Genomic DNA, 27,335 nt, shown 5'->3' with positions numbered 1-27,335 from the left:
AACCATTTTCAAAAAACAGTGATCTTTTAAAAGAAGTCAAATTATAAGTGTCAAATAAGCACGGTTCAATCTTAGAAAAATACCATATATATATATGCAAAACAAATTGGAGAAATACAACTGGTGACAGTAACAATGCAAAATGGAAACTATTAGTTCTACGCTACAAACGCTCTCAGCTCTTTACAAAGTAGTACAAAGCAGTCCTTAGTTTTTCATCTTCCTGATGTCAGAAATATACAAATTTAGTTAAAGTTGATTCCATGACGAGTGATACTTTAATTGGTTCCTCATGTAGATGAAATTCAGTGTGCACCACTCTGTTATTCACCTGAAAGATTAAAGCACAAACTGTCCAAAAGCCCTGAGCAAAAGCCTTTTTGTAAACCCTACAGAGTGAAATGGCCGAATTCTATGCATTCCGGAAAGCGATGCAAATGGCATTGGAAAGAGCATGTCCCACCAAGCGCTTGGAATGCTGCATTCAGAATGGGAAGAGCAGTAGACTCAGGTCCACAGACCTGGGTTTGGTCTCAACTTGCCCGGGGGTAGGGGTAGGCAAGGTATTAACCCTTTCTGAGCCTTGGTGTGGTAAAATGAAAGGGCTGGATTACGCTATGTCCAAAGCATCCACAGCTCTACAATCTCGGAGTTGGTTGTAAGCACATCTTCCATTTGCTACCTAACTAAGCTGTATGTGCCTTTAATACAAAGGCCACATCATGCTCATTTTTGGATTTTTCTCTTTTTTTTTTGCTAGTGTCTACTCAGCAAGTGCTTTAAAAATGAAGGGTGGTGCCTGGGTGGCTAGGTTGGTTAAGTGGCCAACGACGTGGTTTCAGCTCAGGTCATGATCTCAGGGTCCTGATATAGCGAGCCCAGCCTCAGCAAGGAGTCTGCTTGAGGATTCTGTCTCCCTCTCTTTCTGCTCCTCCCATGCACCTGCGCGCTCTCTCACAAATAAATCTTTAAAAATAATAAAAATGAAGGGTGTTCAGTAAAGTCTTAATGAACATTGGTCAGCGAAACAATTTTTCAGTTAGCTTTAGCTAAAATGAATTTCTATTTCCAGTTGGTTAAATCTGTCTTTATTATAACATATTCCTGAGAAGCTGACAAGAAACTATATTCTTTAAAAAAAAGAAAAGAAACTATATCCTTAGAGAAATTAAGCAATATGAGATATTTGGGAATATGGTTGAAATGAGTGTCAAAATTGTCCATGGTCCCTCCCTTAAATGTTTCCCCCCAAGGTCTTACCTCAAATGAGGTGAAAAGAGGTTTTAAAAGCTGTTAAACATCATATGTAAAGTAGTAACAATAAATCTTTCGATTTTAAAGAAGTAAAAGTAGTGACCATACCTTGGGGAGGTGTGGAGTAATTAATACATAATTGTGATTACAGCGTGAACTCTAGAAGCACTCTGCCCAGGCTGGAATGCCAGCTAGGCCACTAACTAGCTCCCATCTGCCACAGTGACTGCGAATCCCAGTAGCTACCTGAGGGATGTTGGAAGGCTTAAATGGATTAATACCTGTGAAGCACAGAGAATAGTAACCAACACGGAGTGAGCCATTCAATAGATAATAGATGTTAGCATCGTTGTTACTGTACTCTTTTTTTTTTTTTAAAGATTTTATTTATTAGAGAGAGAGTGAGCGAGAGAGAGCAAAGGAGCAGGGGGAAGGGCAGAGGGAGAGAGAGAAACAGACTCCCTGCTGAGAAGGGAGCCTGATGTGGGGTTTGATCCCAGGTCCCTGGGATCATGACCTGAGCAGAAAGCAATGCTCAAACCAACTGAGCCACCCAGGTGCCCCATGTTACTGTAGTCTTCTACAGTCTTTTCTACTTAGCTTTCTTTGGGTGTAAAACTCTCAGATTGAGAAGAAAATTGCCCTTCAATCCTGATACGATAAACTACAATAATTAGGCCATTCTCCAAACTACGGTTCGTGTATAAATCTACTGCCATTATTGGGCACGCATTCATTCAGTGAATGTTTACTATGGGCTAAAAACTGGGGAGACAAATGTGAGCTAGAGTCAGTCATTAAAGAAGTCCTAAGGTTCTGCCCTCTCTAGGGGAGCTGAATCAGGCCAAAGCTGACTGCAATGGCAGGCTACAGAGCAGGCAGGAACTTGAAAGATCATCTCATATCTAATGCGCTCGTATTACCAATGAACAGAAAATGTCACTGTCCGTTTCCCTCAGCAGCTGGCTCAACCATGTTTTCTGAATGCCACAATCATCAAAACTCAATGATCCGCTCATCATTTCCAAGCAGCTTTTCAGTATCTCTCATATTTTCATGGCTAAAGTCAACCTTCTCCTGAAAATGCTCTCATTAAGTGCATTACCGTCAGCACGAATGGAGCACGTGTTCCCTTGGAATTTACTTACTTTGGTGAAGAAGTCAGCGATGTGCCACTTATTTCCGTACTGTTTAAAGACTTCAGACATCGCTTCAATCATCACGGAGCCAGTGCGAGGGTGCCGTAAAGCAACATGATCTACAAAGCAAACAAGACATTTCATCCATTTTCCTCCTCTTTTTGCACCAAACTTTGTCTTTTACCCAGATTTAAGCCTGGAAAATGGCTTCGAACTGAGAATACAGAAGCACTCTTGCATTAATAAGAGTGTCTGGGGCCGTAAGAGACACAGACACAAAGAGAGGAAGCACCTGAGCCCCCCAGGGGACTCCTGGGACCAGCAGCAACCTCTCAAGCAGCCTCTGTAACCTCTCAAGAGGACAATTCTCTAGTATGAATTTTTAAAATAAAACTTTCCAAATATACACAAAAGTAGGAAGCAAAGTTTAACAAACTGCCATATAATCATCCCCTAGATTCAATAGTTATCAACATTTTGCCATATTTACTTCATTTTCCCTTCTCTCTTTTTTTTTTTTACTTACTTTTGCTATAGGATGTTAAGGTAAATACCCCCGAACATACCCATACAGAATTCATTTTGGGATCCTCAAAAGTTTAGCGAAATTATTTTTATTATTAGTTAGATTAAAAAACACAAAACATGTTTGTTTAGATATTTGATGGGAATATCAAAATTTATTAAATTTTGGTAATAAAAATTATTGATAATAAATCTGATAATAAATCTAGGTTGGAACAGAAAAAACATGGGGATATCTTTGCAACGTCAACATAGGCAAAGATTTCTTAAAACACAAAAAGCATAAAGTATAAAAAGAAAAAGCTGATAAATTCGACTTCATCAGAATTAAAAACTTTTGTTTTTTTAAAAAGCTTTTATTTATTCATTTGAGAGAGAGAGAGAGAGAGAGAGAGCAGGGGGGAGACGCAGAGGGAGAGGGAGAAGCAGATTCCCTGCTGAGCTGGGAGCCTGATGCAGGACTCGATCCCAGGACCCTGGGATCATGACCTGAGCTGAAGGTAGATGCTTAGCCATCTGAGCCCCCCAGGCACCCCCAAAACTTTTGTTTTTTGAAAGATGTTATTAAGCAAATGAAAAGCAAGCCACAGATTGGGAAAAAAATATCTGTAATACATATCAAAGAACTTGTATCCAGAATACATAAATTATTCTTACAACTTAACAACAAACAACCCAATAAAAAATTGGGTAAAAGATATGAACAGACATTCAGCAAAAGAAAATATATGAATGGCCAATAATGTACAGGAAAAGATAATCATTAGTCCTCCAAGAAATGCAAATTAAACCCACAGGTTGATACTATTATACACCCATCAGATTGTCTAAAAAATTTTAAATAGGTCAAACCAACTGATAACGAGGATGTGGAGCAACTGGAACTCTCATACACTGCTGGCGGGAATGTAAATGATGCAACCACTTTGAAAAAGAATTTTCGATTTGGCAGTTTCTTTGAAAGTCAAACATAGGGACGCGTGGATGGCTCAGTCAGTTAAACGTCTGCATTGGGCTCAGGTCATGATTCCCCCAGGGTCCCAAGATCAAGTCCCGCATCAGGCTCTTTGCTCAGCGGGGAGTCTGCTTCTCCTTCTCCTTCTGCCTGCCACTCTGCCTGCTGTGTGCTCGCTCTCTCTCCCTCTCTGACAAATAAATAAATAAAATCTTTAAAAAAAATAAAAGTCTGACATATACCTACTATATGAACCAACCACTCCACTTCTTGGTATGTGCCCAAGGAAAACAAAGTCATATGCCCAAAGACTTACAAGTGTTCACAGCAGCTTTATTTGTAATAACCAAAAACTAGAAACAACTCAAATGTTCAACAAGTGAATGGCTGAACACATTGTGTTCACACAAATGAATACTGCTCAGAAACAGAAGGAAATGAACTACTGATAGACAAAACAACACAGATGAATCACAAAACCATGAAACATACATACTATATAATTCTACTTATATAAAGTTCCAGAAAATGTAATCTACTCTGTGGTAACAGAAAGTACAACTCTGGTGACCCAGGGATGGGGATGGAGGCAGGGATAGATCTCAACATGAGGAAATTTTTTGGGGAGATAGAAGTATATGCTAATCTTGATCACAGTGACGGTGTCATGAATGTATACTCCCATGTGTTAAATGGTACATGGAATATGCCCAGCTCATACTTCAATTACATCTCCATAACCTTGTAAACGGATCCACAGAACGTATCTGTTCAGTGTGGGAACTATATAGGAATTTCAGTATTGTCCCCCTTAGAGTAAATCTGAGTCAGAAACGCCTCATCACAAAGCTTGACAATCCATCCTGTCCCGTTTGCTTCAAGCTGCAGGTTGTGGCCCAATAATCAGCCAAGAAATCAATTTAGCAGACTGAAACTGCCTTTTTTTGTAATGGGATAAAATGGGCTAAATAGAAAATATTAAAGTGGCTCAAATGTAGCAAGGGCAGCTATGATTTATAAAACTAGTGTGTTACATGTACATTTGTTTCTATATACATATATGTAATAGACTACAATGAATTACGTATTTTATCAATTCTAAAATCGAAGTTTCTTTTTCCCACCAATCTGAAATCTGGATGTGCTGTATAATCTCTTCTGTGGCATAGATTAATTGGTAGCTTCTTGAGGATACAAAATAGTGGTATGTCTTATAATCAAGGCATTAGATTGTGTGAAACACAATAGCTATTTCTTCCTGTGGGTTATGGCAAATAACATTTGAAAAACCTCTGCTCTAACATGGTCCCAACCCCTTTGAAGAATACCTGCCAGTCAGCAAAACAAAAATCATAGTAGCTGTCAAGTATCTTATCAAATGATAGATTACAAATTTCTCATTGCTTTGAAAATAATCAGGGATCCTAAGTCCATGGCCACGGGGTCAGTCCTCAGGACAGATTCTAGGCCACAAAAAAAATGAGTCTGATGAGTGATATTGGAGAACTTTAGACTCTGGCCAGAAGCTAGTAAATGTCCACAGATTTATCAAACAAGGTCAAATAAAAAATTGTTAGGACCAGGACTCCCCCATACTTGCATTATAAAGTTGTTCAGAGGGGAACCTGGGTGGCTCAGACGGTTAAGTGCCTGCCTTCGGCTCAGGTCATGATCCCAGGGTCCTGGGATCGAGTCCTGCATCGGGCTCCCTGCTCAGTGGGGAGTCTGCTTCTCCCTCTACCCCTCCCCCCTGCTCATGATCTCTCTCTCTCTCATATAAACCAGTAAAATCTTTTAAAAAAAATAAAGTTGTTTAGAGAACTCGACATAGAACAAGAGTGACAAGCACTCACAAGACTAAAGCATGTTGCAGCTTCTCTTGAATACAGGCGACGTGCCTCTGTTCCAAAGCAGGAAAGACAAGCTCTAGGATTCACTGGAGTCAGGTAGCTGGTATAAATGTCTATGGTGAGCTAGATGTCAGAAACCCGAATTTTGTTGAAATCATCCAACTTCTAAAAGAAGGTAACTTGAAGATGTCTTAAATCCATTTTTTGCACATGACCTTAGCCAAAAGACCAAGAAGTGATTAAATCCATTTGTTGAATGGTAATACATTCAAATGACTCACAATTCATCCATCGATAGTGTGTGTATATATATAGATATATTTTTACATATTTATATGTGTACATACAGAATATTACTCATCCATAAAAAAGAATGAAATCTTGCCATCTGTGACAATATGAACGGACTAGAGGGTATTATGCTAAGTAAAATAAGCCAGACAGAGAAAGACTGCCATATAATTTCTCTTATATGTGGAATCTAAAAACAAAGAAAAAGGGGCGCCTGGGTGGTTCAGATGGTTAAGCATCTGACTTCGGTTCATGTCATGATCTCGGTCCTGGGATCAAGCCCTGCATCAGGCTCCCAGCTCAGCAGGGAGTATCTCTCTCGGTCTGTATCTCTGTTTCAAATGAATAAATAAAATTTTTTAAAAAATTAAAAAAATAAACACAAAGACTCAAATATAAATGGTTTAAAATTCAAATTACAAAAGGAATCCAGCAAAGTCTTCCTCCCTCCTCATCCCATGCCCAAGAAAACCAATGGTATCCATTTCTTGTGTATCCTTCCAGATCTATGCTGTGTACAAAGAGACATATTTGAGGGTAGAACCATCCTCCTCCCGATCTCAGTAGAATATTATAGATGCTGTTCTAGGACCTGATTTTTTTGTTGTTTTTGCCAGTTCGTCTTGGAGGTTGCTCATCATCAGTACATAAAGAGTTTCTTCCTCTGATTACATAGTATTTACTCTATGATTTATCATAATTTACTAGTCCCCTATCGAGAGATGTTTAGGTTGTTCCTTATACTTTTGCTATTATAAACAATGTCACTGAACAATGTTGAGCACGTGTCACTTAGACATGTACAAATATCTGGAAGATAAACTCCTCGACAAGGAATTACATGTGCATTTATAATTTTGCTAGACGATGCCAAATGGTCCTCTAAAGAAATGGTATCAATTTACAGTCCCACCAGGAATTAGTAAGTATATTCCCTCTATCTTCAACAAGAGTATACATTCAAACTTTCTGATCTCTGCCAATCTGATAGATGAAAAGTAGTACTCCAATATTGTTTACTTTCTTCTTATAAATTGAGCATCTTCTCCATGTTAACAGTATTCCCTAGGAATTATCAGTTAATAGCCCAAACCCAATGTTCTGTTGGGTCTTCGCTCATTGACTCTTGTATTGGGAAAATTAGCATCCACCTGTATGCTCCTCCTAGACCCTACTGTCTCCCCGACACAGAAACCACTAATGTCAGTTTTACCATACACAGACATACGTGTATATGCTATTCTTGAACAACACATTGTGTTTTTGCTTGAACTTAAAAAAAAATAATAAAATCAAAACAAACCCAAGTTTACTGTGACTTATTTTACTCAGTATTCTATTTCTGAGCTTTGATCCTTTTTATCGCATGTACCTGGAGTTCTGCTCTTTTGAGTCCACATTTTGTCCACATCCCAAATTATTCTTGTCAAGATGCCCAATGAATTATGTCTGTATCCCCCCCCCTTTTTTTTAAGATTTTATTTACTTATTTGACAGAGAGAGAGACAACCAGCGAGAAGAGGGAACACAAGCAGGGGGAGTGGGAGAGGAAGAAGCAGGCTCCCAGCAGAGCAGGGAGCCCGATGCGGGGCTTGATCCCAGGACCCGGGGATCACGCCCTGAGCCGAAGGCAGATGCTTACGGACTAAGCCACCCCAGGCGCTCCTGTCTGCTTCCTTTTTTGACCTGTCACCAGGGTCTGACAGGGTCACTCCCTCCTTAAAACACTTCCTGCGCCTGGCTTCCAGGCCACCACACCCTCTTGGTTCTCTCCCCCATCAGCAGGTGCTGCTTCTTAGTCTCCATGGGTGACTCTTCTTCATCTTGACATTCTATACATGTTGGAGCAAAGCCCGTGCCCTATCCTTTAAACAACATTATAAGCTGATGACTCCCACATTTCTCTCTTCAATGCAGACCACTCACTTGATTCCAGACTTAAATAATTAACTGCCTTCTTCACCTGTCTACTGGGACAGCTAATTACCATCTCAAACTCTGGATTTCCCCTCCTCCTCAAACCTGCTCTTCCTGGAGTCCTCCCCACGGAAGAAAAGAGCAACTTCTTTCTTCCATTTGAAAAATCAGTCTAATTTAATCCCTGGAGGACGTATACTGCCTATGCTCAAAATTTCAGCTCCACCAGCTGTTGCACCTGCAATCCCTCCTAAAAATTTCCCTTCTTGGGACATCTGGGTGGCTCAGTCAGTTAAGCATCTGCCTTCAGCTCAGGTCATGATCCTGGGGTACTGGGATGGAGCCCCGCATTGGGCTCCCTGCTCACAGGGAGCCTGCTTCTCCCTCTCTAACCCCACTTGTGCTCTCTCTCTCTCAAATAAATATATAAAATCTTAAAAAAAAAATGTCCCCTCTCTACTGGATCATTCCATCAGCAGCTGTGCGGCAGTACTGCCCATCTTTACAACAAAAAAATTTTGATCCCTCATCACCATCCAGGTTGTCTCTTTCTCAACTCCCTTTATAGCAAAACTTCATCAGAGTTGACTATATCTGCAGTTTCCAATTTCTTTCTTTAGCCCCATCTCTTTAAAAATACCAAAAAGAACACAGAATAGTGTATCGAACACCTGGGCATCCACCACCCAGATCTAATAAACAGTAAACATTTTGCTTTATTTGTTCCAGCTCTTCTCTTCTGGTGAAATACACTTGAAGCCTCGTTTGAATCTTCTCCCTGATTACTTTCTGGTCCCACGTCCCCACCTTCGTACCTCTACCAGAGGCAGTCCCTGTTACAAAAGTTAGCTGTTCTTTGTGCCATAGTTTTATACTTTCATCAGCCATATATTCAGTCATAACAGGTTGTATTATTGTGCTTTCAAATCTTTGTATCAAAGGCATACTCTGTTTTGTTACAGCTGCCTTGTCTTCATTTATTGTTACATTTACAACTTCTCCACGCCGATTCTTTCCAACTGTGGTGCAGTATTCTACAGTATGAATACACCACTCCCAGTAGCTTTTAGCTTTCCCACCACTTTACTCTCCCTACTGTAAACAATTTCAAAGGAGCGCCCAGATTAGAGTGCTCAACGCATCCCCATTCACCTGCTTTCCAGTTTTAGCCCTGACAAGTCCAGTATCCCAGGAAACCCCTCCATCTCTTGGCAAACTGGGGCAGTTGGTCATCCCATCCCATGTATTTACATGTGCAGAAGATTCCCCCAGGCAGAAGTTCCCAAACTTTCTCAGTTCATGGTGCCCTTAGTGTCTCGGTAATTTTTTTTGAAGATTTTTTATTTATTTATTTGACAGAGAAAGACAGCGAGAGGGAACACAAGCAAGGGGAGTGTGAGAGGGAGCAGGCTTCCCGCCGAGCAGGGAGCCCGATGAGGGGCTCGATCCCAGGACCCTGGGATCATGACCTGAGCCGAAGGCAGATGCTTAACAGCTGAGCCATCCAGGCGCCCCTCAGTAATTTTTTTTTCAGTGCTCCTAGGCCAAAAGAAATATCTAAGAGTTCCATTTACTAAAGTAGTTAGGTCTAAGCTCAGTATTATTATCTAAATAACTTATTGGCCATTAAGGGGGAAAGAATTTACACAAACTGAAAGAAATAATATTTTTATTTCATTCTTAAAGAACCATAATTCTTACTAATGGGATGTGTACACCTCTTGGGCACTGCAGGACTTCCAACCTCCCCACTGCTCGTTCTCCCTCTCTCTCTCTCTCTCTCTCAAATAAATAAATAAAATCTTTAAAAAAATGTTCTAATTCCTGTTCTAATTTGTGGGGTTTTAAAAAAAGGTCTAGGCATTACCTAGAATAGTGCTGGCCATCCTAGTGTGTGCCAACACATTTGTAAAAGTGTGTTAAACTGATGTCTTAATTCAGAAGAAAACCAGGGGGCGGTAGAAGAATAATTTAAGGCAATTTAAGAACACATAAACATTTTTATATAAAGAATGTTAAGCAAGATACAAAAAATAAAACATAAATATTTTTATATAAAGAACGTTAAGAAAGAAAGATACAAAAAATAAAAGAAATAAATGTTAAACAAAAGTAGCACTTAGGTGTGGGAGAATGTAATGGGAATTAGTGTTCTAAGGTTCCTTGAATCATCAGGGAGTAAAAATAAGCTTTTTAAAAATTAACTTTAGGCTAACTGCACATGTTTAAAATTGCACGGGTAACCATGAGAAAAAGAATTATGGGATGTCTACCTTCCAGGTCAGTAGGAGGGAGAAAAATGTTAGAATGACATACTCTGCTAATAATCAAGCAAACACAAGAGCCATAAAAGAAGGAAATAAAGCAAAGAAAAATAAATAGCACAAAATAAAATGGCAAAAGGGCAAATATATCAACAGTCACAATAAAGACAAATTGCCCTAATTAACCAGTAAAAAGATTGATACGGTCACACCGAATTAATAAAAAAAAAACCCAGCTATATCCTATCTCAAACAGACCCACTTAAAACATAAGGGCCCAGGAAGGTTAATAGAAAACAGTCTGAAGGAGGTATACCAGGCCAATATGGACCAAAAGAATATTCAAGTGTCTATATGCCTTCCAGACAAAAGGAACTAACACACAAAAAAGCACTACTTGGCACAGTAGGTTCACTAAAGAGTGCTTAAAACATTTTATCTTATTTCTTCTATATATTTCACTGCAATTCTAAAATCGAATGCCTCTACTCAAGTTGTGTCAAAATAAAGAAAACAAAAACACTGGGACTACAGAAGAAACAGACACGCCTACCACAATGACATGACGTATGGGCACACTTATCTCAGATATTGGCAGGTCAAGCAGACAAATTTAATGGAGACATAAAACAAGTGAACACAGTTATGCTTAATTGACAGAAATATTTAGGACCCTACATTCAACAAGTGCAGAACACATATTCTTAAGCACACACAGAATATCTAGGAGAGTCCAACTGCCATTAAAAAGTTCACTAGAGGGGCACCTGGGTGGCTCAGTCGGTTAAGTCTCCGACTCTTGGTTTCAGCTCAGGTCATGATCTCAGGGTCGTGAGATTGAGTCCTGGGTTGGGCTCCCCACTCAGCGTGGGGTCTACGTGAAGATTCTCTCCCTCTACTCCTCCTTCACCCCACCCCCCCAACCCAGGGCTCACACTCTCTCTAAAAAAAATCAATCAATCAATCTTCAAAATAAAAAAAAGTTTACTCAAGACCAAGGCATAACCCAAGTCTCAACAGATTTCAAATTGGTCCTGTAGTCCATATTCTTCTCAGTTCCTCGCACAAATAAACCAGAAGTCAGTAACAGACAAATTTTAAAATCCCAACACAGAAATTTAGAGACATGTTTCTAACACATATAAGAACAATGGAAATTTAAGAACTCTTGGAACTGAAGGATAAAAGTGTTCCATGTTAAAATGTGAAGGATACAGTGAAAGCAGTGCTCAGAAGGGATTATACCTTTAAAAAATATGTTTAAAAAGAGAAAATAATGAGCCAAGTACCTAACTGAAATAGCTGGGAAAAAAAGAGTAGCATAAACGCCCCCAAAATGAAGAAAAAGGGAAACCAAGAGTCAATATTAATGAAATCAAAACCAGATACTAGAGGGGATTAACAAAACTAAAAACAGGTTCTTAACTAAATAAACCACTGGCAAGACTGATAAAGAGCAAAAGAAGAAAGCCATAAATATCAGAGATAAAAGGAGCGTTATTATAGACTAACTCGACATTCCACACGATTAAAGACGCAATAAACCCTGGGCCAGGAAATCTGAAAATGAATTTTTATTTTTCTCCCACACAGAAGCTGGTTTTCCCAGCACTGTTTAGTGAACGACCCGTTGGTTCCACACTGATCAGCAATGGCTTCTTTGTCACATGTCTAGTTTTCTTGCCTATTTGGCTCTGCCTCCAGGTTCTCTCTTCTATCGCAGTGGTCTATTTGTCTATACGTAGAGTTTTTGTCATTGCTATATACGAAGTATTCTTCTCTTACAACATAAATTCTCTCAAATATCTGAATAGCTCACTCTCTCTCGTGTCCCCCAACTGTCTACACAAAAGTCAGGTTCTCAGTGGGGACATCTCTACACATCTCTTTTTTTTTATTTTTATTTTTTATTTATTTATTTTTAAATATTTTATTTATTTATTCGACAGAGATAGAGACAGCCAGCGAGAGAGGGAACACAAGCAGGGGGAGTGGGAGAGGAAGAAGCAGGCTCACAGCGGAAGAGCCTGATGTGGGGCTCGATCCCAGATCGCCGGGATCACGCCCTGAGCTGAAGGCAGACACTTAACCGCTGTGCCACCCAGGCGCCCCATCTCTTTTTTTTTAAAACTGCAATCTTGGGCACCTGGGTGGCTCAATCGGTGAGGAGTCTGCCTTCGGTTCCGGTCATAATCCCAGGGTCCTGGAATTGAGCCCAGCGTCAGGCTCTCTGCTCAGTGGGAGCCTGCTTCTCCCTTTCCCTGCCGCTCCCCCTGCTTGTGCTCTCTCTCTCTGTCAAATGAATAAATAAAATCTTAAAAAAAGAATAAACAAAATAAAACTGCAATCTCTACTCCTGCCCCCGGACACTTCCTATGTCCCTTGTCCCTGCATTATTTTTCTCTATGGCAATGGTCACTATGCAACATACTTTATTTTTGGTAAACATTTCACTGAAAGGTAACCATCACACAGAAAAGTGTGCAAAACTTAGGGGTATAAAATAGCTCAATAAATTTTCATAAAATGAACACACCCTGTAACTGGTGCCCTCATCAAGAAACAAGATGGTGCCAGCGCTCCAAAGTCCCCTTCTTGCCCCCCAAAAACTGCATGCCGGAGGCAAGCACTATCCTGACTTCTAATACCACAGATCAATTTTGCCTGTTTTTGACCTTTATACAAATGGGATCATAAAATAGCATAATAGGTAGCTTCTCTATGTTTGTCTCTCTGTCTCCAACTAGCACATAAGTTCCGGGCAGGCAGAGATTTTTAGTTCTTCTGTTTAAAACTGAATCTCTAGCCCTCAAATATATACAGCCCAGTACACAGTCATAAAACTCAGTCGATAACACTGGAACATGAAGTTCCTTGCCCTGACCCGTAACTGCTCCATAATAATTCTGTGGTCAGTTTATATCAGCAGCTCATTTCTTTTTATTGCTGAGCAGTATTCCACGTATGGCATACCACCATGTGTTTATTCATTCACTTGCTGACGGTCATTTGGGCTGTTTCTAGTCTCTGACCACTTCAAATAAAGCTGCCATGAACATTTGTGTGCCGGTCTCTGGGAGGCCACACGCTTTCATCTCTCTTGGGTAAATAACCAAGGAGTGAAATCTTACATCTCACTTTAATGGAGGTGTTTTTCACATCTTAACACTAAGTATGTTTCATTTTAAGTTGTTGCCCTATGTTCCTTTGCTTACATTTCTCCACTAAAATTTAGCTTGAATTCCATATACATTTTTGTAAACTGCCTTAATCCTCTTTGAAAGAAGTCAAGATAAAAACAGCTAAAGGGGGGCACCTGGCTGGCTTAGTTGGTGGAGCACGCGACTCCCGATCTCTGGGTTGTGAGTTCAAGCCCCATGTTGGGTGTAGAGAGGACTTAAAAATTTTTTTCAGAACCTTAAAAAAAACCCAAACAAACAGCCCAGTGAAAGAAATGTCCTTGACCTCTTAATTCTTGTCTTTCCTACAAGTGAATCAAGTGAAGGGGTGGCTCTTCACACACAAGATTCTCTGGACCTTACCTTATTATTAATAATAGTATTAGTAATGAAGTAATGGTGATAATATATTATTAGCATCATGTATTAGTAATAATCGTAGCTAATTTCTTTTTTTGGATTTATTATGCCAATTATTATGGTAAGCACATCTGCGGTTATATAATTCAATTTATATAACATCTCAATGACACAAGTAAATTCCATCATTCCCGTTTTACATGAAGAAACTGATATATCTAGAGATTAAAAAACATTGAAGTTCTCTAATACAGCAAGTGACAGAACTAGCTTTTGGGCCAAGATCTTTTTCATAGGAGAGCCAATGATCCTTTACCATGTGATACTTTGCTCAGAGGTTTGTGTCTTCCCAGAAGAGAAGAGCAGTAAGATGCCAACCTGCCATCTCTAAAAGTGGGAACATTTGTAAAGAGAGATGGATGGGTTAATGAAAAATTCTCCTTATACATGTCAGTTTGTAAAGCAATGATAATTCAAAAAATTTTTTAAAAAAAGGTATGAATGATCCAACACGTTCTGGAAGAAAGTGTGTGTCATTGTCATCCACCCTCATGTCTTACCCGCCTGGGTGGGATAGATGATGAAATAATCACTGAACGTGGGCAGCCTCCGCTTCTCGGAGATGTCATCAGACTCCATGGGTTCATCGTCTGTCTCAACACCACAGTCTCTTTTCTCTGTTTGTTGAAGAACAAAAATACAAAGTACAGCACTACACCACACACACCAGAAGCCCTCAATCAAAGTCCCAACAAGCTTGTATCTCCACAAAGACAACATCCGCAGGAGCTACAGAAGTTGGATGTCGGCCCCACAGGCCGCCTGGCATCCCACGGACGGTGGCCCAGCCCTTGGAAACCGCACACGTCTCTCTCAGACGTGAGGCTCCCTGGCCTGTCTCATGCCATGAGGGGCTTGGACCCTCCCGCAGCCTAAGTTTCCCTTCTGTTCCTTCCTCCCAGCCCAAAGTCTCTAGTACACAACACAACTAAAGTCATATCAACTGAGGGGCCTCTGACTTTAAAGAAACAAACAAATAAATATTTTTAACTTCTTTTTCTTTTCTCAATCATCCATATGAGAATTTCCTAGAAGCATGACTATTACAAAGAAGTCGTCACTTACCTCCTCTGCAGGCCTGGATGATAAAGATCTTTGGTTTCTCCTGAAGTGCTGGGCAATTTTTATTATTGAACATTTCAAAAATGTCCTCCAGGCTGACTTTTTCACCATCCTCCATTTTAATAAAGCCTTTCTCTCCGTGGGACATAAGGGTAACAAGGCAACAGCCAACATCATCTTTACTTTCATTGAGTCCATCACGAAATGATCTTATTTTCTTGATTAACTCCTGTAAAATAGGATAACATGTTGAAAAGAACTGGAGGTAAGAAAAACCAGAAATGCTAAAGATGGCCCTTTTCCTATGCAATCCAAGGACATGACAAATACAAAAATAATCACATCTTAAACAGGGTTAATATGAGAAAAATATCAGTTCCTTAACTTGTCACTTCCCTTTCGGTTGTTCTCAGAATTCCTACGATTTCTTCTTGTGCCACTGGTTCTTCTTTGACAGAATTAGGGCATTTCCAATTCTCTACCACAAAATACAACAGAATGATAGCTCCCCGAAGGGCTAGTGTGTATAAATTTTATATTATTAACTTATTTTAACATATAAAAATCATTATTCTCTAAAGCTAATGCCCTCAAAAAGCTAGAAATTGAAGGGAATGGAGTGTCTACCAATAACATACACCTGACGGAAACTATGGGGCGATGTCATCAGAGCAAAGCCCCCCAGAGAGAGAAGCAAGGCAGGAATGGCTGCTATCACTACTCCATGCCCCCTTCAATAAAGTGAGTAAAAGTTAAATGAAGTCCACCTCACACTGGTCAGAATGGCTAAAATTAAGCATTCAGGAAACAAGAAATGTTGGCGACGATGCAGAGAAAGGGGAACCCTCTTACACTGTTGGTGGGAATGCAAACAGGGCAGCCTCTATGGAGAACAGTATGGAGGTTGCTCTAAAGTTAAGAACAGAGCTACCCTATGCCCAGCAACTACACTACTAGGTATTTATCCAAAGGATACAAACTCAGTGATCCAAAGGGGCACATGCACCCCAATGTTTATAGCAGCAACGTCCACCAATAGCCAAACTATGGCAAGAGTCCGATATCCATCAACAGACGAATGGATAAAGAAGATGTGATATATACATGTGATGGACTATTACACAGCCATCAAAGAATGAAACCGTGCCATTTGCAATGACGTGGATGGAGCTAGAGTGTATTGTGCTAAGCAAAATAAGTCAGTCAGAGAAAAGACAAATACCATATGATTTCACTCATATGTGGAATTTAAGAAACAAAACAGATGATTATAGGGGGAGGGAAGGAAAAATAAAGTAAGATAAAAACAGAGAGGGAGGCAAACCATAAGAGACTCTTAATCATAGGAAACAAACTGAGGGCTGCCGGAGAGGAGGTGGATAGGGGGGATGGGATAATTGGATGTTGGGCATTAAGGAGGGCACTTGATGGAATGAGCACTGGGTGTTATATGCAACTAATGAATCACTAAACTCTGAAATTAGTAATACACTGTAGTTGAAATTAGTAGTACGTTATATGTTAATTAAATTGAATTTAAATTAAAAAATTTTTTAAGTAAGTCTAAATACGGGAAACAAAGAGCTAAAATTCATTAGTTACAGATGCCATGACTATCTAGAAATATAACGTAATCAACCAAGTAACTACTGGAACTAGCGACTGGCAAGCTGACCGGACACAAAATTAACTCACAAAGATCTAACACTCCCCCTCCCCAGTTAACTGGCAACAATCACTTATTTTTTTTAATTTTTTTAAAGATTTTATTTATTTCTATAAGAGAGAGACAGAGAGAGCAAGCAAGAGCAGGGGGAGGAGCAGAGGGAGAAGCAGATTCCCCTAAGAGCAAGGGAGCCCAATGTGGGACTTGATCCCAGGACCCTGAGATCATGATCTGAGCTGAAGGCAGATACTTAACTGACTGAGTTACCCAGGTGCCCTGGCAACAATCATTTAAACCACATAATGAAAGGGAGTCCCGTTCATGGTCACACCCAAACAAGGACAATACCTAGGAATAAACCTAAGAAACACACATTACCTAAATGAAGAAAAGGATAAAGAAAGCTTCAGGGAAGAGGCAACATACACCACGACATGTCCATGCTTCTGTTAATACTATTAATTTGCCAATTCACTCCAAATGAATCTCAATTCAGTGTCATGGCAATCAAACTCCCAAAGGATTTCGGTGGAACTTACCCAGATTACTCTCAAGCTCACAGAGAACAGATGATATTCAAAAAGTGCCAAGAGTATTCGGAAGTCAAAAAGAAAAAGAAAAAAAAAAAGGAGGGATAGGTCCTATCAGACATCAAAATGTCCTAAAAAAATCATGGTGAATGAAACAGTGATGTACAGGGAGAAGTATAAACAAACATATGAATGGAATATTTTAGATTCCAGAAACCAATCAAATTATATACAGGACTTTATTTCATGATAAAGGTGGCGTTTCAAATATGTGGGGGAAGGACACATCATTCAAAAAATGTTGAGACAGGGGCGCCTGGGTGGCACAGCGGTTAAGCGTCTGCCTTCGGCTCAGGGCGTGATCCTGGCGTTATGGGATCGAGCCCCACGTCAGGCTCCTCCGCTATGAGCCTGCTTCTTCCTCTCCCACTCCCCCTGCTTGTGTTCCCTCTCTCGCTGGCGGTCTCTATCTCTGTCGAATAAATAAATAAAATCTTAAAAAAAAAAAAAATGCTGAGACAACTGACTATCCATCTGGATATAAGGTAAGACCCCTTACCTCACACTTATTTCAAAAATAAGATTCCAGAGTTAGAAAGGAAGCCTCAAACTATACAAGTAGTACAGAAAAACAGTTTAAACATTTTTTAAGTTGGGAAGGCATGGGATTTGTTCACGACACAAAAACCGAGAAGCCGCCAAGAAAGATCAACAAGTTTATGCACAAAAAATCAAAAAAGGCTTCTATACAATTTAAGACAACAACAACAACAAAAATCAAAAGACAAGTAACAGGGACAAGAGGAAGTATTTGCACTATGTTTTGTAAATGAATAAAGTCCAGGAAAATAACTATAAGAGCAGGAAAAAGACCACCCAGTAGGAAAGAGGGCAAAGGAAACTAAGCAATTTACAGAAGGAAAACGATAGCCAAAAGATGTTTAACCAAACTAATCATCTGGAAAATGAAACTAAGAACAGTGAAATACTTTAGCCACTAACACTACTAAATATTTACAAATACGACCCCTAAGAGAATAAACAAAGGAACAGCAGTATCTGCCGTCTGACTCGAAACCACGCAATATCTCAGAGATTCTGATACAATCCTTGGGGAAAGTGAAAAGAGTCTCCATTTTTACCATCAAAATAATAATAAAATCAAAGCTTACTGGGCACTTGCTATAAGCCAGCTGTTATTCTGGGCATTTTGACACAGCAGCTCATTCATTATCACCATAGCCCTCCAACGTAAGTCACTCTCATCAACCCCATTTCCAGGAGAGGAAGGTAGTCGGTCAATTTCAGGGCTGCTGGAACTATGGCACCATGGACATTTGGGGCCAGAAAATCTTTTCCTGTGGGGGCTCTTCTGGGCATTGCAGCACCCACTAGAAGCCAGTAGTACCCTCCAGGTGTGACCACCAGAAATGTCTCCACAGAAGGCCAAATGACGGGGACAAATCACCCTCGGGTGAGAACCAGATTTAAGGTAACAACTAGAGAGAGACGGGATTCCAGCTCAGGCCATCTGTGTGGCACCCACAGCCCCATGTTGCACTGTTCCTTAACATTCATTAGCAGGGACTCCTGGGATCTAGGAAGGGCTTTCCCATTATACTATCCCTAATAAAGGCAGGTCTAGGTCATGACTCAAGTAGGGTCAGAGAAGTCAAATGGAGTTCCCACTACCACTCTTCCACCTTATTTTTTCAGTTATCATCTAGTTAGGTCACAATGCAATTCTGCCCAGGGCTATCAGCTCCCTCTCTACACCTCTTCCAGGTTCCAAATGAATCCCACAAGGACTCACACAGCTGGAATGCCTCTGGCCTGCCTCCTGGTGACTACCTAAAGGGGTTTCCTTGGTCTTTCCTGCTGCTAAAGGCTCTGGAACTTGCCTACTCCAGACTCACGCCTTGTCCTTTGGCCTCCTTGCCCATCTTGCTTAGAACACCGCCTGGGTCCCCTTCCCTCTTCAGCTGCAGAGGTCCCTGCTTGACTGGAAGGGGAGGTAGGGTATCACACACTAAAGATTACAAATGCATCAAGAATTTTATCAGGGCATACATGGGATTGCTCAGCAAGTCCTGGTTCTTGCCAGGTATTAAAACCCAATTTTTTTTTTAAGATTTATTTATTTATTTGAGAGAGAGAGAGAGCATGAGCAGGGGGAGGGGCAGAGAGAGAGGGAAAGAAATCCTAAAGCAGACTCCCCACTGAGCGCAGAGTGGACACAGGGCTGGATCCCACGACCCTGAGATCATGACCTGAGCCGAAACCAAGAGTCAGAGGCTTAATCAACTAAGCCACCCACTAAGCCCCTCCAAAACCCAATTAAAAAAAAAAAAAAAAAAAAAAAAAAGAAAGGAAAATTATAAGATCCAAGTTACAATTTTTCATTTTCATTTTTAATTTTACCATTTTGTTAGGATTGATGCACTGTGTATGCTCGAACTGGCACTGGCCAAGCCACTCCTCCATTAGATGGATGTCCCGGTGAGCCCCTGGTCTGCTCTTCTCCACGCACATGACGAAAGCCTTCCGCTTGCCCTTCAGGTCGTAACAGTCCTATTTTCCAGGAAAGCCAGTAATATTTAAACCAAATCTAATTCAGAAATCCACATACATCATAGATATGAAATAATGAGTTTCTTCTGGGATCAACGTTGAGGTTTCCCAGTTCGGATCGGGGCTGCGACAGTGATTGCCTCTCTTATTAGTTATGGGAGGAGGGTGGGCGGGAAGGATGACTGGATTTATACTTCTTTCAAATATCTTCCTTACACTAAGACTAACAGGCCAATCTCAGTTTTAAATTCATGTGTATAGCTATAACTATCAGTTTAAGGAAACACGGCAGACAGGAACAGAGTAAATAACCACACAGGGCTGGAGTCATCAAAATCCAGAATATGGGACATTCTACAGACAACCTGATTTCTTCAACAAATAAACAATAAGAAAAAAGTTTAAAGAAGGGAGAAGTACCCTAAGTTAAGAGCCTTAAGACAAAGCAGTCAACTGTAATTGTGTTGACTTTGTATGAATCAGCATCCTGATTCAAACAAACCACCTGCAAAAGACATAGGACCCAGTTAATGAAATCTGAATCCCAACCACATCTTTGCACACACTAAGGAAGTTGTTTTTAGGTAGAATAATGGCATTGTGGTTATGTTTTGAACAATCTCTTTCTCATACTAAAGATTTAGAGATTCATACTAACATATCTGTAGATGAACGTGATAGGTTATCCGGATTTGCTTTAAAATAATCGAGCCGGAACATAAGAACTAGAAAGATCAGTAGGGGAAGAAAGGGATAAAGAAAGGGGGGGTAATCAGAAGGGGGAATGAAACATGAGAGACTATGGACTATGAGAAACAAACTGAGGACTACAGAGGGGAGGGGGGTGGGAGAATGGGATAGACCGGTGATGGGTAGTAAAGAGGGCACGTATTGCATGGTGCACTGGGTGTTATACACAACTAATGAATCATCGAGCCTTACATCAAAAACCGGGGATGTACTGTATGGTGACTAACATAATATAATAAAAAATCATTATAAAAAATAAATAAATAAATAAATAAAATAAAATAAAATAATCGAGCCGGGGAGCAGACAAAACAAGACTGGCCATACGTTACTAATTTGGTGAAGCAGGGTCATAAGTACATTGGGCCGGCATTTGAGAGATTTGTTTTTTTATTCTACTTTAGTATTTGTTGAAAATTTCCATCATAAAACTTAAAAAACAAACAAACAAACAAACCCTAAACTGGCAATTTATATAGCCATGCAGGGCCACACAGCCGGTCATCCTCGAACTTCCAGTGCCTCATTTTTCTTGATTTATGAAATAGAAACAACAGCAGTGCCTACCTTGTTTGGTTAATGCAGGCACAACGGTTTTATATGGCTCATGTTTATCTTTCACAATCATAACAGAAGGCAGTGAGATCTGACCACTTGAGACAACCATACAGATAGTTTCCTTTAACCAACAAGAGCCACACACACAAAAATGCTCCAATGTCAGCCAAAGTGGCTCAATACCATCATTCCTAACCAGTGTTCAGTGCTGGGGTAAGAGCAAAAATATTTACCAGTTCGCCATCCACGCAATCATAACTTCTCTTTAGAATCTTTCTTGGAATCCCTGAATGAATTTTCATGAAAAGAGAATAAAACAGAAAAAGGGCATTATTTTTTTCCCCATTTTTGTTCTTTTCAATCAATCCACTGTCATTCCTGTTAATAGGAAGCTCCTCCCAGGGAATTCTGTTGCTTCTTAGTTTTCAGGTCCTGCAGGCTTCAACCTAATTTTAGAACAAGTTCCCTGGATTATGAACACACCCTCTTTCAAACTCATACAAGGCTAGAAACTTTAACCAGACCTCCCTTAGACTCCAGTTAGGTACAAGGGCAGAAGGCGCCAGGCCAGCAATAAAAAGGACAAGGTGTAATTGATTGACATTACTGCACATGTACTTCCTGAAGGGGAGATCAAGACATCAATAAAGGGGCTTTAATAAAGTAAAGGAACCAGGCATTTGTTAAAAATTTAACGTAGTCTCTTAGCATTTAATTCGAATATTTATTGGGTGCCGACAGTGTACAGCCATAATATTGTGTAGTCTGGATAATTCTGGAAAGAAAAAAAAAAAACCACTTTGCCAACAGTAAGAGACTCAAAATCCAAAGAGGTGAGAACACCTAAAGAGGTGTTCATGGGATACCTGAACAACTAAGCTGGGAGGAACAACACAAATGCTGTGCAGGTGCCGCAAAGCAGGGAGAGTCAAGTGTCCACGGGGCCGGTGTTCTGCCCACACGCCACGTTCGGTGGGCCGTTACCCTTGTGATCCGTTCATTACAAATCTAAACAAAATCAGCAACGGTAACACCCCTCAAAGCTCAATCAGATCGTAAGCATGCTCATGGCAGAGGTCACCGACGGTATATTTTAGTGTCTACTTCGATTGTCCTCATATAAGTGCTGCTTTCTCTGTCTCTCTCACACACTATTAGGTGCACATATGTTTATTATATCTGGAGCGGGGGGGGGGGGAGCCCCAACCACCCTTAACCTGTTACATACAGCATTTCTTGATCATAAGCCACATCTTCCTAGATTTATGGCGAACAGTCTCATGGTGTGCAGGAAGAGGGGCCCTCCCGCCCCCATAAACACATCCCCTGGAGATGTGACAGCGGGAATTCCAATACCGTGCTTCTCAATGCATCGTTTAGAAACCTCCCACATCATCATCTCTTGAAGGTGCACGTTGACAAAGCATCTCAGGCCTGCTGAGTCGATCTGATCTCTGAACCCACCCCAAAATGTGCTGGTAGATCCCGATGGCTGCTCTTCAGTGGGTCATTCCATTCCGCGTTCGGGAACGGCAACTCTCGGGACCGCTTGCCCCAGGCTCCCACTTCCCGCCGCGCGTCATTGGTTCCCAGGGCGCCCGCCCGCTCCTCGCTCCGCTGGCCTCAGCACCCCGAGTCAAACGGGGTACCCCGCCCCCAAGCTGGGCCGGGAACCCCCGGGCAGCCGGGCCAAACCCCGCGCTTACACCAGCCGGCCCCCCCAGCCCCAGAACCCGCAGCCCCCCGGCTCACCAGGCCCCGCCCCCAGCCGGGCACCTGGCAGCCCCCAGCTCACCCCGGTCGTAGGTGGCGGCGGCGTCCTGCCAGCGCTGGAGCAGGTCGGCGCGGCGGAGCTGCTGCAACACCTTGATGAGGACGCGCGAAGCGGCGGCAGGCTCGCAGTAGTGCTGGACCAGGAGACGGGCCAGCCCTTCCTTGCTCTTGCCCTCCAGCTCCAGCCGCCAGGGGGTCACGCGCGTCTCCTCGTCCACCGACTTGAGCAGGATGCGGAAGTTGCTCAGCTCCTGCGGGGACAGCAGGTTCAGGGTCTCCAGCACGCGGCTCCACAGCTCCTTCACGGCCGAGGTGATCGGAAGCGCCCGGAGGCCGTTGGACTCCGGGCGCCCGCAGCTCTCAAGGCCTCTCTCCATCGCCACCCAAAGATGCTGAAGGGCCCGGGCCCGACGGACCAACTGCCCAGGTCAGTGCCCCGCAGACCGCGCACGCCTCCCGCTTCTCCTCTTTGTTTTGAAAAACGGAGGCGTTTCCGCTTGTTTCTTCAGCAGCCTGGCGTGCTGGCCGGGTTGACCTGGACTCTCCCGCCCTATTTCCTCTCCGGCCCCGCCCCTGCCTTGAAGCCCCGCCCCCAGCGCCCGCTTAACCCTTGGAGCTGGTTAAGGAGAACCTAGTGGGAACCCTGCTCCTCCGTGGTTCTCTGCCACGCCTTCACGTTAGGGTAACTTAAAACTCCTCATGCCCAAGCCACAACCTGGCTTGATTACATTCGAATTTCTGGGTGGCAGACCCAGACTTCAGCAGTTTTTAAAGCTCTTCAGGTGATTCCAATGTGCAGCCTGCTTTGAGAACCACTGATCTTAGATCCAGAGTGTTTATCGGATACCTAACCCACTAGCTCCCACTTGGAAGAACCACTGGGAAGACCCTGGACGCTGAAATAACACCTAGAGACTATTGCATTCAGCCAGCTTTTTTTGGAGACGGAGTGGTGAAAAGGTTGAGACTTGAGAATTTGAAGTCAGCAGGAAGTTGGAAATGCAAACTGCTCAGCCTGGGGGGGCACGGAAAGGACGTTGCTTTGGGGAGCAGCTCTCAGCTTGGCAACTGCCCATTACTGTCACTGCTGTTAGGTTCTCTGATTGGAGGAGGCCCTAAGGAACTCACTCAAATTGTGGTTCGCCTCAAAATTATTTACCCTTTGGGAGATCTGGTGAAGGAATCTCAGGACCTTGTTTGCATCCCGATCCTAATAAGCAACTGTAAAAAATACTTTTCCTTTCTTTTTAAAGTTTTCGTTTTTAAAAATATTTGAGAGATCCCGCTCACACAAGCTGGGGGGGGGGGGAGGGGGGGAGGGAGACCAGAGAGAGAATCTTCAACCTGACGCGGGGCTGAGCAGCTCAGGGTGGCTTCATCCCACAGCCCTGAGATCAGGACCTGAGCCCAAACCAAGAGTCAGAGGCTTAACCAACTGAACCATCCTTAAGATTTTATTTTTAAGTAATCTCTATAATGTAGTTTTGGAATGTTGGTGAGGTTTGAGTCAAGGGTCAAGAAAGAATTCTTGTGACATCTTTTGTGCAAAAGGTGATTTTATTAAAGTATGAGGATGGACTCGAGGACAGAAAATACTGCTGCTGCCCCAGGATTGTGCGGGGCAACTGATCATACACTTTGTGGTTGGAGGAAATAAAGGGAAGTTCCAAAAAGATTTTCATATGCTAAAGAAGAATCACTGGAAACCTGAGGCCTTGCTATTGCCTACTGAGGTGGTTTTTCCCTCTAGCAAGGCATTAGCATAAAGAGGTGGGAGCTTCCTGGAGGAACTTTATAATTTGCCTGCCTCAAGTATTTGTCAAAGGGCTGCAGGTTATCAGGATATTTAATCTTATCTACAGTTCTTTCTATCTTTGTATCCCACATCATCTACACTGAACGTGGGGCTCCAATTCACAACCCTGATATCTAGTGGGTTTGCTCCCGACTGAGCCAGCCAGGCACCCCTAAAAAATCCATTTTGAGACAACTGGAAATGTGAATATGGGCTGGGTATTGGATGATACGCAACAAATTTGCTAACGTTTTCCAGGTGGGATAATAACATTGTAGTTATGTAAGAAAAATGTTCATTATTTTTAGAGATGCAAATTTTTATTATTTTTAAAAGATTTTATTTGTGAGATAGAATGAATGAGCACAAGCAGGGGTAAGCAACAGAGGGAGAGGGGGAAGTGGTCTCCCTGCCAAGGAGGGAACCCGATGCGGGGACTTGATCCCAGGACTCTGGGATCATGACCTGAGCTGAAGGCAGACACAACCGACTGAGCTACCCAGGCGCCCTGAGATGCAAATTTTTAGAGATGAACTATGGAAGGGTGAAATGGTGTGATGTCTGGAATCTGCTTTTTTAACGCCTTCATAAGAGGGAAAGTAGAAAGATAAGGGTAGCAAAATCCTGATAATCATTTCATCTCAGAGATGGGAATGAAGGGCCAATGTACCATTCGCTCTACTCTTTGTGACTGAAATATTTTGTAATATATTTTTGGAAACTGAATATAACAACTTGAAAGCTTTGCTTCTGTCCTGTTTTGCCCATGCCTTACTAGGCCTTATCTGTAGTGGCCAGATGAGTGCTTCCTTCCACAAAGCTCTGCCTCTAAATAATTTGCTTTAAGTCTGAGGCAGCCAGGAACAAATCAATTTAAAAGGGCACTGGGCACTGTTTCCAGCCAGCTGAAACTCACAAACCTTAATAGCTGTGACAGACTGCAAGAAGAGGAAAAACAAATTCTTGGGACTTGGGATATGGAGCTATCCAGGGCCACTTGCCTTTAGAATCAGGGTTAAAAAGGGCAAATTCCAGTTCTGCTCCATGTGTGGAGGAAATTAGAGTGTTTCTCCCATTATTATTATTATTTATTATTATCTTACCCCAAAAGAACATTCTAATTGATAAGGTAACAGAAGGCAAGCTGAGGGCAAAGCAGAAGCTAGCACCCCACAACCCCCCTCCCCCTCAGATGGGATTTAGGAGAGACATTCCTCAGGCACTGCTGGCTGCCCTAAAGCTAAGGAAAGGAAAAACAAATAATTAACTTACAGAGATCACCATCCTGCAAGACCTGTCTGTCTCCCTCACTTTACAAGTGTATGCGCATTTTATAAGAACAAAGCACTGCTATCAATAACGTATCTTCCAGAAGGAAATGTAGATACAATTGAATGTCCTTATAACCTGCAGCCCATTGATATTTGAAGAGGGCAGTGTAATGTTCCTCCAAGAAGCTCCCAGCTACCTTTATGTTAATGCCTTGCTAGAGGAAAAACAACCTTAACTTGACAATGGCAAGGCCCCCAGTATCCTGTGAATCTACTTTAACACATAAAAATCCTTTTGAAAAACTCCCTTTCCTTACCTCCCCCAAACCCCTAGTATATAATCAGCCACCTTTCATACTCCAGTGCAGCAGCTCTTTCTGCCCACGGGTCCTGTCCCCGTGCTTTAATAAAACCAACATTTTGCACCAAAGATGTCTCAAGAATTCTTTCTTGGGAGGCGCCTGGGTGGCACAGCGGTTAAGCGTCTGCCTTCGGCTCAGGGCGTGATCCCGGCGTTCTGGGATCGAGCCCCACATCAGGCTCCTCTGCTATGAGCCTGCTTCTTCCTCTCCCACTCCCCCTGCTTGTGTTCCCTCTCTCACTGGCTGTCTCTATCTCTGTCAAATAGATAAATAAAATCTTTTAAAAAAAAAAAAAAAAGAATTCTTTCTTGGTCATCAGCTGCGAACCCCACTCCACTGAACCTTACCTGTATTCCAAAGCCACATCATAATGAGCATAGGTGACTCTTGTGACTGAAAATTCACCAGCCAAGTATAAGGTGAGCAAATTCGAGTGAAGCCTATACCTCGGGCCTCATCTCTGCCCCTCCCACGCCAAGAGCCCCTGGGAAGGCCCCCACTGGCATTAGGCTCCCCTGGCCTAAGATGAGGGTCAGAGACTAAGTTCTTAGGAGGCAGTCACTACATCCATGGTGACCTGCCTTCCCTCCATTCCTGTCCCAGCACGCATTTCCAGTCTTACCCCATCTCTTACTCTCCCTGGCACAGGGCCTCACGCACACAGGTCACCAAGTACTGGTGGCTTCAGTGCCACTGAGATTAGGATCCTATCTGTCCTCTCCTATACTGCTCTATTATTTTGAATAGGACACTTTAACCTACAGCCTAAACTTAAAAACTTATAAACTTAGTATGTGTCGGAGGTCAAATTGTATCCTTCCAAAGAATACCCGGGGAGTCCTAAGTCCCACCCTAGTTCCTAATAACCCCCTAGTTCCTAAAAATGTGACCTTATTTGGAAATAGGGTCTTTGTAGATGCAATCAGGTTGAGGTCATTCTAGGAGGGTAGGCCCTAAACCAATTACAGTGTCCTTGAAATTTGGACAGACAGATGCACAGGAGGCTTTGTGGAGAGAGGCGGCAAATTGGAGTGATGAATGCCCAGAATTGCCAGCAACCACCAAGAAGCCTGGAGAGACCAGAGCTATCCTCCCCTAGAGCCTTCAGAGAACGTATGTCCCCGCTGATACTTCGATTTCAGACTCATAGGCTCCAGAACTGAGAATACGTTTTTGCTAGAAGCTACCCAATTTGTGGTAATT

The 27,335-nt window shown here is 42.1% G+C and overlaps 1 protein-coding gene across 3 annotated transcripts; it reads right to left on the bottom strand.

Annotated features, from left to right (window-relative positions):
• Positions 1 to 190: 190 nt before the first annotated feature.
• Positions 191 to 23,265, bottom strand: LOC123792818 (caspase-14-like). 3 transcript variants are annotated; one of them, XM_045798188.2, is made up of 7 exons: positions 22,727 to 23,263; positions 21,165 to 21,217; positions 19,474 to 19,623; positions 14,860 to 15,085; positions 14,295 to 14,411; positions 2,403 to 2,512; positions 191 to 331 (listed from the first exon to the last, which is right to left on the bottom strand). In XM_045798188.2, exons 1-7 carry the CDS (start codon positions 23,079 to 23,081, stop codon positions 230 to 232), a joined length of 1,113 nt encoding a protein of 370 aa, XP_045654144.2. In that variant the 5' UTR covers positions 23,082 to 23,263; the 3' UTR covers positions 191 to 229. The 3 variants fall into 3 exon arrangements, with proteins under 3 accessions (XP_045654144.2, XP_087726237.1, XP_045654145.2); XM_087870111.1 differs by lacking the exons at positions 191 to 331; positions 2,403 to 2,512 and adding an exon at positions 5,756 to 5,938 and having other exon boundaries at positions 22,727 to 23,265; XM_045798189.2 differs by lacking the exons at positions 191 to 331; positions 2,403 to 2,512 and adding an exon at positions 6,123 to 6,346 and having other exon boundaries at positions 22,727 to 23,264.
• Positions 23,266 to 27,335: the final 4,070 nt, after the last annotated feature.

The sequence above is a fragment of the Ursus americanus genome, chromosome 20 (genome assembly GCF_024610735.1).
Source record: "Ursus americanus isolate L20-20 chromosome 20, mUrsAme1.1.p, whole genome shotgun sequence".
Lineage (NCBI taxonomy): Eukaryota > Metazoa > Chordata > Mammalia > Carnivora > Ursidae > Ursus > Ursus americanus.
This window is presented reverse-complemented; position numbering and strand designations above follow the sequence as displayed.

What these genes read in the sequence shown, in the direction of transcription:
- LOC123792818 (XM_045798188.2), bottom strand. Translation starts at nt 23,081, where the DNA reads ATGGAGAGAGGCCTTGAGAGCTGCGGGCGCCCGGAGTCCAACGGCCTC. An exon ending in CGCCGCCACCTACGACCGGG is followed by an intron (nt 21,218 to 22,726) that starts GTGAGCTGGGGG and finishes AAATTCATTCAG; the next exon opens with GGATTCCAAGAAAGATTCTA. An exon ending in ATTGCGTGGATGGCGAACTG is followed by an intron (nt 19,624 to 21,164) that starts GTAAATATTTTT and finishes CCTGGAAAATAG; the next exon opens with GACTGTTACGACCTGAAGGG.